The sequence below is a fragment of the Palaemon carinicauda genome, chromosome 42 (assembly GCF_036898095.1).
Source record: "Palaemon carinicauda isolate YSFRI2023 chromosome 42, ASM3689809v2, whole genome shotgun sequence".
NCBI lineage: Eukaryota > Metazoa > Arthropoda > Malacostraca > Decapoda > Palaemonidae > Palaemon > Palaemon carinicauda.
The window spans coordinates 47,220,368-47,239,391 of record NC_090766.1 but is presented as its reverse complement, the minus strand read 5'-3'; the positions used below and the strand labels follow the sequence as shown (position 1 = coordinate 47,239,391).

The following is a 19,024-nucleotide window of genomic DNA, read 5'->3' as shown; positions in this document are numbered from 1 at the left end:
TGCCTAGTCAAGTGTCAGAATAGCACTCCCGCCTCCTAAAGTATAAGTCTCCTAAGAAAGTAATTCTCTGTAAGTATTTGTGTTGGAACAAATCAAAAATTTTAAGTAATTTTTATTTTTCCTAACATACTTACCGAGAATTACTTTCGGGTAATGGCCCTCCCTTCCGTCCCCGAGTGCCATCCTTCCATTGCCAAGTTGGGCTATACGACGAACTGAATGAGGAGAATGGCCCAGAGAGGCAGTGACCTGCCCTAATCCTGCCCTCGGGGCGCATTCTGTGGCGGCGGGGGTAGGCCTGTATGGAGAACGGGGTAAGGGATATCGGCGCCAAAAATCTTGGTCGAGAAAGAGGTCACCAAGTGACTCTCCTAAGAAAGTAATTCTCGGTAAGTATGTTAGGAAAAATAAAAATTACTTAAAATTTTTGATTTTAGGTCTGTTAGATTGTTATTTGTGGAATACTGTACATCAATGGAATCTGTTAAGCTTCAGAAGCTATATGGTTGTAAAGGTAACAAATTTATGGAATTTAACTGTTAATTCCTTTAAATTGAAGTGATTAGTGTCTTATCGTTGATTTATATTTTAACATAACTATGTTGTTTACAAGTGACTGATAAACAATGATAGCCAAGTCTCAATTTTTTTTTTTTCTTTTTTAAGTACAGTAAAGTGTACTCTTTGTGCTGTTTGCTTTATTAATTCTGGTTCACTTCAGGGGAAGCTAAGGAAAATGTCTAATAGTTGTACATTGTAGCAGGTAATGCTGTATTTAGAAAAAGAAAAACTGTTGGCAACTGCCTTTGAAAAAGTACCAGGTGTAACACGCAATGAAAAGTATTGTAATTAGTTTTACAAAGTGCTATAAAGCAAATAAATATTTTTTCTTTATAGAACTCTGTAATATGAATAAAAATGCTTTTGATCACGTGTTTACAATGTTAGGCACTTTATTTTACAGGAGCCATTGCCAACAGTTCCTCTTTTGTTAAACACAGCCTTACTTGCTACAGTGTACAGCTATCAGATGTCTTAGCTTTCAGTGAAGTATATTGGAATTAATGAAGCCAACTTCACCACACTTGGCTTTTTCTTTTTTATTTAGTAGGAGAATTAAATCACTAAAGTCTGACGATCTTTTCAGGAATGAATTATCTTACGTAAGAAAAGTTTGTGGTTCTTCATGAATTCTGGAGATCTCTGGCAGTTGAGTAGTATTTGATTTGAAGCTTGCCGTGCACTAGCGAGAATCAGACTATTTAAAATTAAGGTATGTATTAGAAACATTTTATTGACCATGTCTATAAAAGAGATGCTTGGTATTTTTAATTTTTTTTTTCTAGAAAATAACAAATGCTGTCTGTGATTTACGTGTACAGTTGACTTCATTAATTCCAGTTCACTTCAGGGCATGCCAAGGAAATTTGTGACGGTTGTACATTATAGCATTTAATGCTGTTTTTAAGCAAAAGAGAAACTGTTGGCAATGCTGCTGTGAAAACAGTGATCAAAAGTACTTTTGATTAGTTTTTATGAAGGGCTACTAAGTAAATAAAAATATTTTTCCATACAGCACTGTGATATTAAAGAAAATACTTTTGATCATGTGTTTATAAGCTGAGGTCCTTTGTTTTACAGGCAGTATTGCCAGTAGTTTCTTGTGTTTAGTACAGATTACTTGCCACAATGTACAGTTGTCAGATATGAGGATTTATCCTTAGATTTGGGGATTTTGGATGTCTGATGTGGATATTCTTTACCAATTTCTATGAAGAAGAAACAAAGATGAGTAAACCTTTATATTGTTTCAATTAATTTGCTTGCACTTATATGCAGTATAATGAATAATTTCTATATTACTAAACCCTGCGTGACCAGAAGAAAATATATTTGTGAAAATGTGGATTTTTGGGATGTTTTGGTGAGTTTTTATCATGAGTTTTAGGGATTTTTACACTAACCCAATTGGCAAACTGATGTACAGTTGTGAGATATCTTAGCTTCCGTTGAAGTGTACCTGAATTGATGAAGCCAAGTTTACAAGGACATTCAAGTTTAATCATCAATGAAAGGTTTTGTGTTTACCTTTTCCAATAAGGAGTTTACCTTATGAAAGGTAATGGCCCAGTGTATTTGCATGTTTATGTGATTAAAAACAGAAGCCAAGGACCATTTTTTTCTTTTGCAATATAGTTTCTTAGAAAGAGTAAGTTCTTTACTTCAGAGGAAGTTAAAAATTAAAGATTACTGTATTTGTATTGAGGGAGAGTGGTTATATCAAGCCCCTTTTCACTTTATTCTGCGTTCAATGGTTTTCAGAGGATAACACATCTAGTGTGTTGTTAGATTATCCAATTAATCATGGAAAATTAGATGTGTGATTGATGGAAATAGGGAATACATGTAATTTGTGATTTTTTGCTAATTTATTCCCACAACTTCATTTTAATCAGCTTGTACAACAATATGGTTAAGAATGGAATTGAATGCACTATTATGAGTTCCTCCCATGAAGGAGACGACTTGCTTTGAGTGAATCTGAAGAATGCGTATTTCCAAGTTCCCATTCATCAGTTCTATTGCAAGTACAGTATCTTCGCTTCTTCCTTGATAGAGGGTTGTACCAGTTCCAGATTCTGTAGCACTATTCTTCAGGTGTTCACTCAGTGTTTACATTGATGGCAGTTCTAGTCTTTCCCATACAGAATACATCTTTTGATATATTCTGTCTTTCTTTCAGCCAATTGCATCAGCAAACTCTGTGGTAATACAGCACAGCCGTTCTTTCCCAAATGTACCTCCAGTTCGATGTTGGCAAGCCTTCTCGGCCACCCTTCTTCATTAGGGAAGTTGTTCCTCAAGTGAGTGATGGGTTTCTTCATCAGAGATCCCTTCAATAGGTATTGAGAATCACTTGTCAGCTTCCAGAATAGTCCCATTCTATCCTGTTCAAATAGGAGTAGAGGTATGGGCTAATCTTAGCAGGTGGCTGGACGAGAAAAACCTCACCAGTAGTGTCTGGCACCTTGTCGTTTCAGGTTTGTGGTCAGCATAAGAAAAACAGTACATATGTGTCAACATTCTGGAGATGCATGCATTCCAAAATTGTTTAAGGAAGCACTGTAGTGTTGATTCGGAACATCACTACCGTAGTGGCTTACACTAACAAATATGAACGCATAGTTTCCCTACCTCTTTTCAAGTCGACAAGCAGATTCACATCCGTTCTTAATTGTTAGCTAGATACACTCTTGGAAGCGTATGCCTTCCCTTTTTGTCTCATTCTATGGCTGATCTACCAAGTTCTGGTTGTGCTGGGTCTCGGATATGAACCTGGTTGATCGTAAATGGCCACAAGCCGAGGGATATCTCGATTTGTTAGCAGCTTTAACACTGATTGCAGACTTATTCGTTGATCTTCGCTGTAGTGAATTCCTGTTGATCACTAGTGAATATTATTCATTTTTTAAAGCAGAATCATTGTACAGTTTTCAATTCCCCATAGTTTCAGGTTCTGAGTTGGTAGGTAGGCTAACAATTATCCAGATACTGGGAAAACAGTTATGGTGTTCAATTACTTACCCACGCTAGTCCCTTTTTAGCTTCCAACAGAGACACAAAGATGCTGAACTTGAGACAACTTTATTCTTAAAAGTACAGAACACTTACAAATACTGGTAGTGGCAGTAGAAGGTTGCAAAATACACAGTAACTTATTAAAACAGTCAACGACAGCAAACAATGGTAATCAATTTACAAGAGTGACTCTCTTGGAGTTGCTTCTGTGAGCTCGTGATCTCAACTGACTTCCTACCTGTGGCTCAAACTTCTAACAACGTATTTTTCTGTTACATTTAGAAAATTATACATTCAGAATCAATTTCATGAAATTAGATCATAAAAAATAAACAATTACAAATAAAATAAAAAAACTTTCTTTTCCCTTTTCACATTTTCATAATTTTATTTGTAGTTTTAGCAAACTATGAATTCTCTACATTCGCCAAGAAATCTTTCTTGGTCAAAACTGTTGAAAGCTAGTGCTCAGCCTTGAGCTTTGTCTTCCAACTGAAGAGCAGTAACCTCTACTCCTCGTAGAAGGTATCAATACTTGTGAAGAGATTTGATCAGTCTTTCTTACCCTTGAACTTCAGGCGCCCAGAGTGGGAAGGGGCCAGTGTTCTCAAGTCTTACATGTACCACGTATGAGGCTTTGAGAAGGTCATCAGACAGAGTTCTAACTCTCAAGACTATCATTTTGTTAGCATTAGGTTATTGTGAAGAGAGTTGTCAAGTGGTATGGAGTCTTTTATTTATCCTTGAAGTTCACTTAGTTTTGTGCATGAATTTGTGACCAATCCCTTAATCCATCATCTAGAGACTTGGGTTCGAGACTTTCTCTCGTCCCCATTCTTCATGAAGCATCGGGTAGTAATCAAGGAGGTTTTTTTTTTACCTTTGATGACTCTGCGGTGCTATCTAGACTCTACATTTCAGGTTTGAGAGTCGGCTACTCCCTTAGCACAGGCAGAACCAAGAAAGAGGTGTCAAGAGTACAGTAGTCTCTCTGACTTTGAGAGAGACAAAAGAAAATACAATTGGACCATTAAGAAGTTGGAGGCACACCTCTAACTAGAACTCGTTTAAGGCATTGATCCCATGGCTGCTGATGACTCGGCAGATAGACCTATAGGCTCCCCCCCCCCCTTATCCTTAGCTCCCAAGGATGGTAAGGTCACGGCAACCGAAGAAAAGTTTTAGTGGGACTTGAACCCCAGTCTGGCATTCACCAGTCAGGGATGTTACCACAATGCCCATTAGTTTGGGTAAGAAAGCAATTGATGTACTATGGTGTATCCTCTTTGCAAATTTTGATGTAAAATAAAAAGAAAATTAATACAAGGAAGAATTTGAAATAAAGTTAAATATTAATTACTCTACAGTTGCTTTATATTCGTATGTCTAATCATACAGGTTTTATGTAATATGTTTGTAATGGACTGCTACTGTCAACAGAAGTAAATTGTAATGATTTTAATGGCACATTTCTACTGAATGCTTAATTGTTCCAACACGGTTACTTACCTAGAACTACCTTCTTAGGAGTTACTGGTTAACTCTACCTAACCGACCAGCTTTTTGTATAGTTTACCCTCTTCCCGTTTTCTACGGGGTCAACCTCTGGCAGTGTGGTACGTGCCCTGAGGCGACCCGGGGTCGGGCAGCGTGCTAGCTCAGGTCGAATCGTCAGTAAGTTTCTGGTCGCGACGTGATAAACATCTCGCCGCGCTCTCTCTTACCTTGTGCGACCCTTTTGTGTCCCCCGATCCTTTGTGCTTACCGCGTGTTACCCACGTGTTTCCATTTCACTTTCCCTTTACATCCTTGTGTCTCTTGGTGTGTTAGCTTTGCGTTATGGAGCATCCTCGTCGTTGCCTTGGGCCTGTGGCTGGGAAGTCTTGCGGGGCTTTCCTTTCCAAGCCTGAGGTTGATCCCCACTCCTTGTGCTCCACTTGTAGGGGGAAAGCGTGTTCCCCTACCTCTACGTGGCCGGAGTGTACTAATTGGACTGAGATCCAGTGGGTGCTCTTCGTGACGATGAAGAAGAAGGCAGCTAAGAAGTCGCCTAAGGACTCCAGCATATCTTCGCCTGTGGGTTCGCCAGACGCCTCGGCAGACCGTAGCGCCCGTCCTTCTTCCCCTACCCAGCGTAGGGGACGAGGTAAATCCGTTGCGGGGAAGAGGCCCATTGCCCTTCCCCAAGAGTCTGATATTCCTGTGGGGGAAGTGTCCAGTGTGGGGCAGGCATGTGTGGGGCCTGAGTGTAGTGCGGAAGTGTGGGTAGGAGGCGAGGGCCTGGTGCCCGCAGGTCCCGTCTCCTCGGAAGATCCTATGTGGGGTAGGCCGAGTGCCGATACTTCCCCTGCCTCGTGGCGTGTTTCAGGTGCGTCAACCGCCGCGGGAGACACGGAAAAAGGTAGTTCGTCGTCTTCGGACCCCACCACGTGGGTGGCCCCTAGGACTCCCTTCAGGTCTCCCGTTAGAGGAGAAGAGGATGTGGAGCAATGGCTCTGTAAAGGGCTCGCGCGGTCCCCTCCGGCTCCCTCGGCTACGCTACCCCCCGTGTTTCTGCAACCGCCCACACCTGAGAAACTACGTGAATTTCCCCCCGCAGTCTTGGACGTGTCGGCCGGTCGGAGAGCTCCGTCCTCATCCTCGTCATCGTCGTCGTCATCGGACTCCTCTTCTTCTTCGTCATCAGAGGACGAGGACAGGAACCTTAGCAAGAGGAAGAGGGAGAAATCCCGCAAGAAGAAGTCTCGTTCCCGCTCGAGGCATGGTAAGAAAAGGTCGAAGTCCTCTAAGAAAAAAGCGAAGAGGAGTAAGTCCAAGGACTGGGTGAATGTCACAGTGCCCCGGAGCGAGCTGTTTAGGTTTTCCACAGCCGCGGCTGCTTCCGGGTGGCTCCCTAGAGCCTCGCCTTCTGTGTGTCACCCTCATATCTCCTCCTTCGGACCAGGCGCCCGGCAAGAGGGCTCGAACCGGGACCCCCGTGTAGTGTTTAACCCAACGGTAGCCTCCGCCCCTTCTTCCCTTAGGAAGGATATAAGGAGTATGAAGGAAGGCTTAGCATCGACCACGGGCACCTTGGAGGCCTTCTTTAAGCACCAAGGGCGCCCGTCGGTCCGCATGGATCCCCCATCCACGGAGCCCCTCGTGGAACAAGGTACTCCCATGACGGATGCCTTCGTCTCCACGGGGCAGCCCATACCACTGGCAGGCTCGGAGGGCGTTGGTGCTCCCATGACGGATGCCTTCGTCCCCACGGGGCAGCCCATACCACTGGCAGGCTCGGAGGGCGTTGCTTTTCCCACCGTCACGGCGTACCCCCGTACGGAGGAACTGGTGACGGAAGACCTGGTTGAAAGAGGGGAGTGCTCGACTGACGACATCTCCTCCTACCGTAAGGTTCTGGCCCTAATTCAGAGGCATCACCGTTTAGATGAACCCAAGCCCTCAGCTGCAAAGGCCGTACTATCCGGACTTTCCAGGATGATCGATAGTCCGTTACAACAAAAGCCATCTTTGTCTCTCCCTCTCGCTCAAGACGTGAAGTTGGGGATGGAGCAGATAGATGAATACTTAGCAGGACTAGCAGAGGCCCCCAGAAGCCAGAGTTCCTCCAAGATTCTTCCAGGCCTGAAATCCCAGAAGCGTTTTTACGTTCCCGAAGGGCATCGCGGTGGTCCCCTTGCGGTAGAAGCAGCGGTGACTGCGCTGAACCAGGGAGCCTCGGAAGACAGGGCCTCCACTGCCCCCGTGTGCTTTTCCCCGTCAGAAGCCTCTATGATGGAGGACATGGCACAGGACCTGGTCTACGTGTCCTCCTGGTTAGATTGGTGGTCTTGCGCTTTGGTGGGGTTTCAGGCATCCCACGACCTCTCCCTCCCAGAAAATCAGGCCATGCTGAGGGATCTTGTTAGCTCTGGAGGCAAGGCCTTTAAGTTTTTATCATCCCAGTCTGTCGGTGGCTTCGAACTGGGTCCTGAGGAAAAGGGATACAGTACTGAGCAAACTGGTGCGGAAGTTGCCGGACAGAGAAGCAAGGAGGCTGAGGAATTCCTCCGTGTGGGGGAATGACATTTTCCCTATCAATTGGTGGAAAATACAATGGAGAAAGTGAGGAAAGTGAGAGAAGCGGATCCTAGGGCCCCCCTATGAGGAAGGCCACGTTTAGGAGAGCCTCAACGGACGTCCCTCACTCCTCACAGGCCACACCCTTGCTACCCCGAAGAGAACCACCTTCAGCCCCTTGGCTTCAAGCCTCGCAGCAGCCCACCCTCAGGGCCACCGCAGGCCCTCAGTCAGCCTACAGAGCCTCCTACGGTAATGCTAGGAGAGGTAGATCTGGCCGCTCCTCCAGAAGAAGGTAGGAAGAGAGGCCCCCTACTCCCTCAGGAGCCCCTAGTAGAGGGATGCCTCAGACATTTTTGGCAAGCATGGCGGGATCTCGGTGCGGATCCCTGGACGGTGACGGTCCTGAAGGAGGGCTACAGACTCCCTTTCCTAGAAGAACCTCCCCCTCTCATCCCAGCTCATCGGGCCGAGTGGCTGGTTCCAAAAGACCCCTTGAAGAGGTCGGCGCTACAAGAGGAAGTAGCGTCCATGATCGACAAGGGAGCTTTGGAGATAGTGGAGAACCCCAGCCCGGGTTTCTTCAGCAGGCTCTTCCTTGTGGAGAAATCGACAGGAGGGTGGAGGCCAGTCATAGATCTCTCAGCCCTCAACAAGTTCGTCTCAAAGACGGACTTCAAGATGGATACCCCCAAGACAGTGCTAGCAGCCTTGAGGGAGGGGGATTTCCTCATGTCTCTCGACCTCAAGGATGCCTATTTTCAAATCCCCATGCACCCCTCCAGCAGGAAGTTCCTCAGAATCAAGTGGGAGTCCAGTGTCCTGCAGTTCAAAACCCTGTGCTTCGGCCTCTCGACGGCCCCGCAAGTGTTCACGAGAGTGTTCGCCGCGATCTCGGCATGGGCACACGACAAAGGCATACGTCTACTCAGGTACCTGGATGACTGGTTGCTTCTTTCTGCCTCAAGGGAACAACTGAAGGAGCAAGGCGTTATGTTGCTCGACCTCTGCAAGGTGTTAGGGATCACGGTCAACCTAGGGAAGTCCCAACTAGTCCCCAGCACCAGGATGACTTACCTGGGGATGGTCCTGGACACCCAGTTAGTAAGGGCCTTCCCCTCAGAGGAGAGGTTAGCCAACCTAGAACGTATCCTTCAACCCTTCCTGACGGGACAACCCAGGAGGGCCAAGGACTGACAGAAGTTACTAGGTCATCTGGTTTCGCTGGAAAAATTAGTACCGCAAGAGAGACTCAGGCTCCGCCCGGTACAGTGGAATCTGAAGGAGTCGTGGACCCAAGGCAAGGAGCCCCACAAAATAGTCCCAGTCCTCCCGAAGACGAGAGAGACCCTTCTTTGGTGGAACATCAGGTCGAATACAAGAGAAGGGAATGCCCTTCGCCTCCGACCCCCCGGAGATGCTGTTGTTCACGGACGCATCGAAGGAGGGTTGGGGAGCACACCTGCTAGGAAAATCGACAAAAGGGTAGTGGTCCAGCGAGGAGGCATCTCTCCATATAAACACCCTGGAGATGATAACGGTTCTGAGGGCGTGTCGACAGTTCGTACACTTCCTGCGAGGGAATACTGAGGCGTTAATGTGCGACAACGCCACAGTATGTATGTAAAGAAACAGTCAAAGGTCCTATGCGCCCTAGCCATGGAACTGTTAGAGTGGGCTACAGAAGAAGGGATAGAAGTGACGGCAAGGTTCATTCCAGGAAAGAGGAACGTGATGGTTGACAGCCTCATCAGGGCGGGTCAAGTGATAGGTTCGGAGTGGACCCTACACCCGGAGGTAGCTCGAGCAGTCATCCTACTGTGGGGCTCCCCAGTGATAGACTTATTCGCCACACGTCTGAACGCCCAACTCCCCGTGTTCTGTTCTCCAATCCCAGACCCGTCAGCAGCGTTCGAGGACGCCTTCCAACATCCCTGGGATGGTCTCGATGTGTACGCCTTCCCTCCCTTCAGTTTGATCAGGCAAGTGTTGAACAGAGTGAGAGTGTCGTCCAACCTGTTGATGACTTTAGTAGCGCCCTGGTGGCCGGAGAGAGACTGGTTTGCAGACCTGAAGGAATTAGCTCTTCGTCCTCCTTGGCCGCTTCCGGACAGGCCAGACCTCCTGCGTCAACCTCACTTTCACAGGTGGCACGAAAACCCTCAATCCCTCCGCCTTCACACGTGGAGGTTATCGAGAAGCTCCTGAAGAAAGAAGGATACTCATCAAGAACCGCGGCAAGGATGTCGGGTTATCTACGGGGTTCCTCGGCGGTAGTCTACCAGGCAAAGTGGGCAGTCTTCCTGAAGTGGTGTGCATCCAAAAACATCAGGCCCTTAGGGGTGTCGATCCAGGACATTGCAGACTTTCTGGTGTACCTGAGAGACAACGTGGGTTCGTCCATTCCGGCCATCAAAGGAGTTCGAGCAGCCCTAGGTCAAGTCTTCCTCCTTAGGGGCATTGACTTGGGAGCCTCAAGGCACATCTCTATGCTCGTCCGCAGTTTTGAGCAATCATGTCCCCCCCAGGAGGTACGGGTTCCGCAGTGGGACCTAGCCAGAGTTCTCAAAGTTCTGTCAGAGCTGCCCTTCGAACCTCTCAGGGACGTACTAGACAGAGAACTCACCCTTAAAACAGCTTTTCTTTTAGCCCTGGCCTTGGCGAAGAGAGTTAGCGAGTTACACGGCCTCTCTTACGAGGTCTCACACTCCAAAGGGTGGAGGGAAGTTGTCTTTAGGTTCGTCCCTAGTTTTGTGGCGAAGACGCAGAACCCAGCGTTTTGGGATCTTCGGTTTGACGGTTTTTCGGTCCCAGCCATCCCTCGCTCCGACAACCCGAAGGATCTACTCTTATATCCCGTGAGAACAGTAAGAAAGTACCTGGAGAGGACTGCAAAATACCGCCCTCAGATGAAAAATTTATTCATCTCAACAGGCCGGGTAAAGAAACCGGTCTCGAAGAATTCTATCTCTTTCTGGCTGCGACAGGTGATAAGGAGGGCCTACGAGGCTTCTGGGACTCCTCTCCCAGGAAAACCAAGGCCTCATGATATTAGAGCTCTGAGCACATCTCTGGCTTTCGAGAAAAACATGGCTGTGGGTAAGATCCTGAAGGCTGGGACCTGGTCTAGACAGTCCACCTTCACGGAACACTATCTCAAAGATTGTACAAGAAAATCCTTGGACAAGTTTTCCATTGGCCCAATCGTTTCGGCCCTTCAAGAGATCTAAGGTCATAGCTCCAGGGCAACCGGGGGTGTTAATGCCAAGAGACACTAGTTCCTTCCTTAACCTTACCCCCCCCTCTTTTCCTTCCTTCCCCTGATCGTCCTGGCCAGGAAGATGTTGAGAAGACCTTCATCACTGAAAGGAACATCCTTCAAGAGGACATGTATCGGAGTTGGTTTTGAAAAGGTAAGCCATTTAGACACTAAGTGAGTTTTTTGGATAGTTTTCCCCTACTTTTCGTGCAGTTTTTTAGTGGTCGTGGATCCAAGACCTCCTTAAAGGTTCCCTCTCTCGCGTGCCTCCCCGTCGAATCCTGATCCCTGCAGGACACTCCCACCTCCTAAAGTGTAAGTCTCCTAAGAAGGTAGTTCTAGGTAAGTAACCGTGTTTGAACAAATCACAAATTTTTAAGTAATTTGTATTTTTCCTAACATACTTACCTAGAACTACCTTTGGGTTATGGCCCACCCATCCTTCCCCGAGAACCTGCAGGATCGAGTAATACCTATTCCAACGAAACTTACTGGCGATTCGACCTGAGCTAGCACGCTTCCCGACCCCGGGTCGCCTCGGCACGTACCACACTGCCAGAGGTTGACCCCGTTGAAAACGGGAAGAGGGTAAATTATACAAAAAGCTGGTCGGTTAGGTAGAGTTAACCAGTAACTCATAAGAAGGTAGTTCTAGGTAAGTATGTTAGGAAAAATACAAATTACTTAAAAATTTGTGATTTTTGTTAGCTTTTGCCAACTTCGCTTTTTGCGTCTGCTGGAGTTTCAGCTTTTCTTCAACACAATCCTTAACATTTCATTTGGTAAATTTATTCCGAAATAAATAATGTTGTAAATACTTCTGGTTATCATCTTAGAAACATTGCTTTTGTAAATAAGTACCTAGATGAACATTCTGTAAAGAAACTGATGAAAAACTGTTATTACCAGGATTGACTACTGCAACTCCATCTACTACAATATACCAAAATTAAAGTGCAGCTTAAGAAATTACAAAACAAAAAACAGAGGAGCAAGACTGATAAAAGGTGTCCCACCCCAAGAAAGGGTCATTCCTATACTAATTAATTTACACTGGCTCCCTATTAAATCAAGAATTGAGTTTGAAATACAGTCATACCTCTCTTCACGAAACTCTGCTTACGAAATTTTTGAGCTGTGAAACGAGATGCGAATATTTTTATGACTCACTTTACGAAAAATGTTTCATTTTAAGGAGAGAGATTTGCCAGTCTGGCAAAGAGAATGAAGAAAATGGGTTCAGACAACAGAAAATGTAGCTGTAGTCTATAATAGGGGTAACTATAATAGTACAGTACATATGGGACTGTATATGAAGTATATGTACAGTATTGTACTGTATGTATTGTTTTAATTTCCATTTATTATTAAATTATGTTGTAATAACTACTTAATTTACAGGTATTAACTGTTAGTTTAGGTATATTGAATGGTTCAGATGTAGTTGGCTGAACAGTACAGTATTTCATTGATGTTATACTGTAGCTTTATTATGAGATTTAATATGGTGTTTTGTAGGGTTTGGAATAAATTAGGCAGTTTGCATGTGGACTTGACAAATGAGCAATATGCGATGTGAAATGTTGAATGCTTTCAAACGAACATGAAATGACTGTGGAGGTTCTGTAGAGAGTAGGGTTCCCCTGCTGTATAGGAAAGCACAATTGATTATTTAATCAGTAGCAATTTTCTAGAATAAAATGATGTTTCCTAAAAAATAGTGGTTTGCTGAGGAAATCAGATGCCATATTTGAAGGTACAATTGAAATGGATTTATATACGGAATAATTTTTTTGTTTCGTATTTAATCGACACATTTTAAGAAAACCGATTTTGGTTTCTTCACCTATATGTATGTAAGTATTGTATAACACCATAGAGAGAGAGAGAGAGAGAGAGAGAGAGAGAGAGAGAGAGAGAGAGAGAGAGAGAGAGAGAGAGAGAGAGAGAGTATATCAGCTGTTGTAATCGAATGCCGTGTTTTTGTTTCTGGTCTTAAACTTAGGTTGCCTTATGTGAACTAGAATTTTACTTCTTACACACACACAGATTGATTTGACTTTTTATGTCATCAAATCAATATCTCTCTCTCTCTCTCTCTCTCTCTCTCTCTCTCTCTCTCCTCTCTCTCCTCTCTCTCTCTCTCTCTCTCTCTCTCTCTCTCTCTCTCTCTCTCTCAAGGAGAGGACTAATTGGTAAGGGAACTCTGGTAGTGGTTCGAACACGCCCCAGTTACTGTACCGACACTATTAGAGTGAGCGAGCTGGGTTTATTCCTGGCATTCCATGCAACTTTTTTCTCTGGTATATTTAGCAGTATTTATACTTTAGAAATGGTGCTATAAAGAGCATTTCCCTTTGCGACACAGGTCCCTCGCCCAGAAATTGGTTTTTCCTTTGTCAAAGTCCCTTTTATTATGAACTTGTTAATAAAATGTAAGGTAAATATTGTTTGGTAATGTTTATCATCAGGCACCGTATGTAGGGCTACCATTATATTTAAAAAGACAATAGACTTGATACATTTTGTAGTGTTTGACTCGCAGACTTTGAATAGCTTTGTAGATACAGAAAATTTATTTTTGAAAACTAGCGACCGCATAAATGAGGAATCGCATAATTTGGGACCGTACTGTACCTTCCAACACCCATGGAATGACATAGATGTCTGTGTCCCCCCCCATTTTGCCTAATCCGGAAACTTCTCATCAAAGCGAGATCGTCGGAAAACCTATCAGCGATAATAGCTCTGCTATGGCAACATGCATTATGGTACCCACACCTTCTGCTGCTGACCAAGGTTCCGAGGGAGTTACTTACATTGCACAACCTTCCACGTCAACCACACATGAAGATATACCACAGGGCAGTTGCATTCCTACTATGTCACACCTGCAGGTTATCCAACATCTCTTCACTCAGGATTTTCACGACCAGTGGCATAAAGGATGTCTAGATTCATCGGGAGGTCTTCTATTGCAGTCTATCAGACAAAGTAAGCAATCTTCTGTGGTTAATGTCGTAGAGCGGGCGTCTTTCTACGAGGAGCCACTATACCCGATTGCCAAGTTTGTGTTATATCTCTGAGAGGAAAAACTTTAAGCCAGGTCTGTAGACTGAAAAGAGTTTATATTTCCTCTTAGGCAGAATTATCTATGCTCATATAGAACATTGAATTGTTTTGCCATGAGCCGAAAGTGTGACCCCCTCCGTAGAACTTTGTTAAAGTTCTCTATTCCCTAAAGAGAGTTCCTAATATACTGTTGATTGAGTGTGAAATCGTGACTTAATCATCAAAATTATTTTCCTTCTTGCCCTAGCCTCTACAAAAAGAGCGAGTGAGTTGATGGTCTCTTATATGACATTGCCCATCCAAGGGGATAAGGGCAGGTTACTCAGTATTATCCAGGATTTTATTGCTAAGACTAAAAATCAGGCTGTAGTGCAATCTAGGTTCAGCGCTTACCGTATTGCAAGTTTACGGGAGGTAACTGATGACACGGATCAACTGTTGCCATGTCCTGTGAGGGCACTAAGGCGCTACCTTAAGCGTACAAGAGGAACTCGCCTACACAACAATCGGCTGCTTGTCAGTACAGGCAAGGTGAAGGTTACAAGAAACTTGATTTCCTCATGGATCGGGCAGGTCATTAACTGTGCCCTCACTCCCTTCCCCCCCCCCCCCATCCATCACCAAGGGAGGCGACCCGGAGCTCATGACGGTAGGTGTGAGCATGTTCATGATGTTCAAAAGGAACATCTCTGTGTTGCAGGTGATACAAGCGATTGTGTGAAAGTGTCAGACGACCTTCACTGCCCACTACCTGAAAGACGTGACACACAGGTCCCTAGATATGTTCTTTCTAGGCCCTGTGGTGGCCGCTCAGTAAGTGGTTTGGGTTCCTTAACTCCTTACAGGACAATTAGCAGTCAGTTAAAGGCAGATGTTATAGTTTTAGTCTGAGATTAGTATAAAGGAATGACTGGCTTTTTCTTTTCTTCATCTTCCCCTCTCTTGGGGTACAGCATCCGAGGCCCTGCTAGCTGACTCCCATCAACTGCAGGTAAGCCACATATTGCAAGTTGCCTGAATATTTCGTGGTTCTTACACAAATGCACATAACGTCACGTCCCCAATTTCCTGGCAAGGGGTATTTGGTTTCCATAGGCTTCAATGTGCTTGATGTCAAACCTGAGGTTATACAGAAACCTAGATAAAGTTACAGAGTGGTTCTTTACTCACTGACAATTACTGCACAGGCTGTTAACCTCTCTGGTCATATCAAACCAACTGGCTCATGAGGTGTCAAGACCCATATCCTATGCTTCCTTCCCAAAGCTCAGATGTGGCAATCTTGAGGTAAGTTTTCAGTCCGTTTAATGGATTTCCATCTACTTATAGGTGAATCTCCTACATAAAGGACGAGGTTTTGTATTCGTGTCGGAACAAGTGACAAATTTAGAAGTATTTTTCCTAATTATATAAGGATGAAGTTCTTTACATAAATTGTATTTGTCCTGCCATCACCTTCCTCCTGTAAGTCTTGCATGCAATCAAAAGTGGTTAAGCTAGTAAGTGTACGGCCAGAGTGGAGTATCCCCCTCAACTCTCTTCCTTTCTGCCAGTAGGTTGGCTACCACCTCTCTCAAATATTTTATGGCCAGAACTCCAGCTTGCGCTGAAGCTATCTCTTACGTAAAGAACCTCAGGTTTGTGTAGTTAGGAAAAATACAAATTGCTTCCAAATTTGCCATGTTATAGGCTTTGATGCTGAATGGTCAGTCTTGTATCAGAGCCATGAGCTATACTGTAAAAGTTCTGATAGGACTCTTAAATTGGACCCTCAAACACCCCACAGAAAGAAACTGAAAGAGTTCACAAGATGAGACAGGGAGTATTGCTTCAATTATCACTCTTGCCAAATGATGTGGAAATAAAGTTTCTATTGAACAAAGGCACCCCGCTAAAAAGGAAGAAAGAACATTCCTATTCAATGATGCTTATGTGTGCCTCCACTCGCTGTGTTTCAGCCATGGAGACCTACCATTGTGAATTGCATCTGGGCAAAATATATTGAATGATCTGGCACACTTGGTAACCTCGTTTTAAATTGAAAGTCATCCAGACACGTGAAGGAATTACATTTTTTAAGTAAGTTTGTTTGAACAGATTGGAATTGGAGGAGTTTCCTGCCTACTGGCACTAAGGAAGTCTACATTCAAGATAATTTAGTTTTATATAAAAGGGTTTGGAGATCATCTTCAAAGAAACCTTGAATACCACTAGTAGAAGTGAGTTATGTCCGTTAGAGGTGCTATCAGTACATTATTGCTTCATTTTTCAGTTTTCTGCGACTAAGAAATTAGTTAATCCTTTTGTGCTGTTTAATTTTATTTTCTATCCGTTTGAAGTGCTCAAAGGAAAGTGGAACTTGAGTTATGACCTTTGAAATATTGAAAAGGGCAACTTTTAAACTCTCTCTTGCTATTGGCTTTTGTTTACATCAAGATTACATAAATCTATATTAAGATTTGGATTTGAGTTTGCTTGTCCTGGGTATATCACTTGCATGATTAAGATATTTTCCTTCATCATTTGCTAATGTTTAACCCACGTTTGCAGATAACCTTATGGAAACAAGGAAAGAAAATGCCACGTAGAAAAACTCTTCCAACACTTGTGGAAATATGCTTGAAGTGCTATGGGAAACACTTCATATGGTCTCTGCTTAAACTACCTATTTCAAAGCATAAAAATTGTGATGGAGATGAAAAAAATAGTATAGCTGAAAGAAGAGATTCACTTTTGAAAATGGCAAGGGCATATGTCCTTGAATACACAATTATGCGTACAAGAAAAGAATTGCTTAAGGTGTTTATTGGTGAAATTTTAGACATGAAATCAAGCCAGTATTGGGAGATTTTAAGAGATTGTTTGGTAGTTATTGGAGGTGAATGGATTCAAGAATTAGATTTTATTTGTGATATGTTGGATTATATGGTTCCTATTGAAATTGATCAACCAGAACTGATTCTTTCACAAACTCTATTTCAGAACCATTCATGGTCTGAGAGTTTGGTGTCGCTGAAGTTACCAGATTTGCGTGATTTTGAAATAGTAAAAGCTGTTGGTAGCCATTGTTATAACCTCCAGTATTTAGATATATCAACAAGCTTTCAAACAGGACCTGGAGTAGGTCATGCTACCTGCTTGATGTACTTGTATGGTGCTGTTGAAAATAGTATGGGTTGTCCAAAATTAAAAACTATTGCCCTTCCTCTATGGAGACGGAATCTTGAGGTAATAGACCATGTTGTAAAGATGATACAGTTTATGCCTGACTTGCAGGTAATTAGAAATGTTGACACAAGGTTAGTTGCTATTAAATACATGAATGCAATGAACCAGTTGTGTCCTATGAAGTTGACAGAGTTTGAAGAGTGGGAAAAAGATACTTTTAGAGAAGATGAATATAATGAAGTGAATGAAGCTTTAGGCAAGCTTTTTCCAAATGTAAAAAGATATGCATCTTTCTGTTGGTATTATGGATATTTGCCTATCTTTCGTGATCAGGGACTAGTGAAGATGCAAAGTAATTTTACATGTTTGCAAGTTATAGAATTTTACAAGTATAATGGAGATTTGATAGAGGATATAAATTCTATGGATTCCATGCCATCTGTGAAAGTGTTCAAATTGTATGAACGTGATGATATTGTAGGGTTTGAAAAAGTTAATGCTCTGAGTGCTGTATTTCCTAATTTAGAAAAATTGGTATTGCATTCGGAATGCTATTGTGTTGATAATGGTGATGATTTACTAGAGCAAACTATTTTCTCGAAGTTAAACACGCTAGAACTTAATAAAGTAGCCGAACTAGATGTTCGTTTTTTGCAAATTTTTTTTGAAAAATGCCCAGTACTTAGAACTCTGGAATTGTTTTGTGTAGATCCATCTTACTTTCAAGAAGCACCATTAATAACAGATGAATTTGTGCAGAGTTTAAGTAGTAGTATGGTAAGCCTTGAGAAAGTAACAATTGCGCGAGATCCAAGAAACTTGCCATGTACCTTTCCGCTGTCACTGTCAACATCGTTGGGATGTATAAGACTTATGTTAACATATGCATCAATTCTTCGTATTTTACATAATTGTCCAAATCTTAGAGTTTTAGGAGACCTTGGATTCTGGAGTGTTACAAATGAGCAAATATACATGTTGAATGCTTATATTGCTCAGAATAATTGGGATTTAACTCTTGTAAATAATTCCTCAGCAGAGTGTGGATATTTAAGTTGATAATTGAAAATTAAAGTAATTAGGACTAAGGCTCTCCTCTAATTCTTCTTGGATTTTTTTGTTTGAGTTTACATTATATGTAAGTTTGAGTTATTGGAACAAACTGGCTCTATAATTCTCCTGAGGATAATTTGTTTGATTTATGATATGATTTCAAATTAGAATAATTTTGACTTGACCTTGTATATAATTCCACTGTGAACTCCTGATGTTAGATTATATACTTACTGTATTTTAATTGAAAACTAGAATATTGAGACTTTGGCCTTGTACATAATTCTCCTCTGGATAATAGATGTGTAAATTAGAAAAAAATTTGACTTATACCATGTACAGTATGTAATTTTCCCATTGGCTTGCCAAACTAAACGTTACTATGGTATATATTGCTAACTTAAGGTCAGTTGATATTGTCATAAGGACGTTTATTTAATAAGACTTGGGAAGTTGAACTTCCCTTGATAAACTTTTTTGTACTACAGTATATACATCATGCAAGTTGTTGCTAAAATTTCCTTTGTAAAGGTATCTTATACAAAATAACCCCATTATAAGAAAGTATATTATATTTATTGAAAGCTTTCAATTTTTTTTATCAAGTTGTGTGCGTTATATGTGTTTACCATGATATTGATTTAGTATCTTTTTTATGTTCATATATTATGACATATGATTTTACTTATCATGATAGCTGTTTGCAAGATCCAAGATTTAACTCAAATGATAGAAGTTTTGAATTCAGTGTGTTTACCAAAAAAGAGTCGTGACCTTAAGCCTTAAGGTAATATTTTCTCTAATAAAAGTCTTTTTCTAGAGAATGAGACGATA

At 42.8% G+C, this 19,024-nt stretch overlaps 1 protein-coding gene across 1 annotated transcript; it reads left to right on the top strand.

Moving 5' to 3' along the window:
• The first annotated feature begins 1,147 nt into the window (after nt 1–1,147).
• Nucleotides 1,148–18,778, top strand: LOC137633349 (uncharacterized). Its single transcript, XM_068365600.1, has 2 exons — nt 1,148–1,273; nt 16,520–18,778. Exon 2 carries the CDS (start codon nt 16,547–16,549, stop codon nt 18,194–18,196), a length of 1,650 nt encoding a protein of 549 aa, XP_068221701.1. The 5' UTR covers nt 1,148–1,273; nt 16,520–16,546; the 3' UTR covers nt 18,197–18,778.
• The last annotated feature ends 246 nt before the right edge of the window (nt 18,779–19,024 follow it).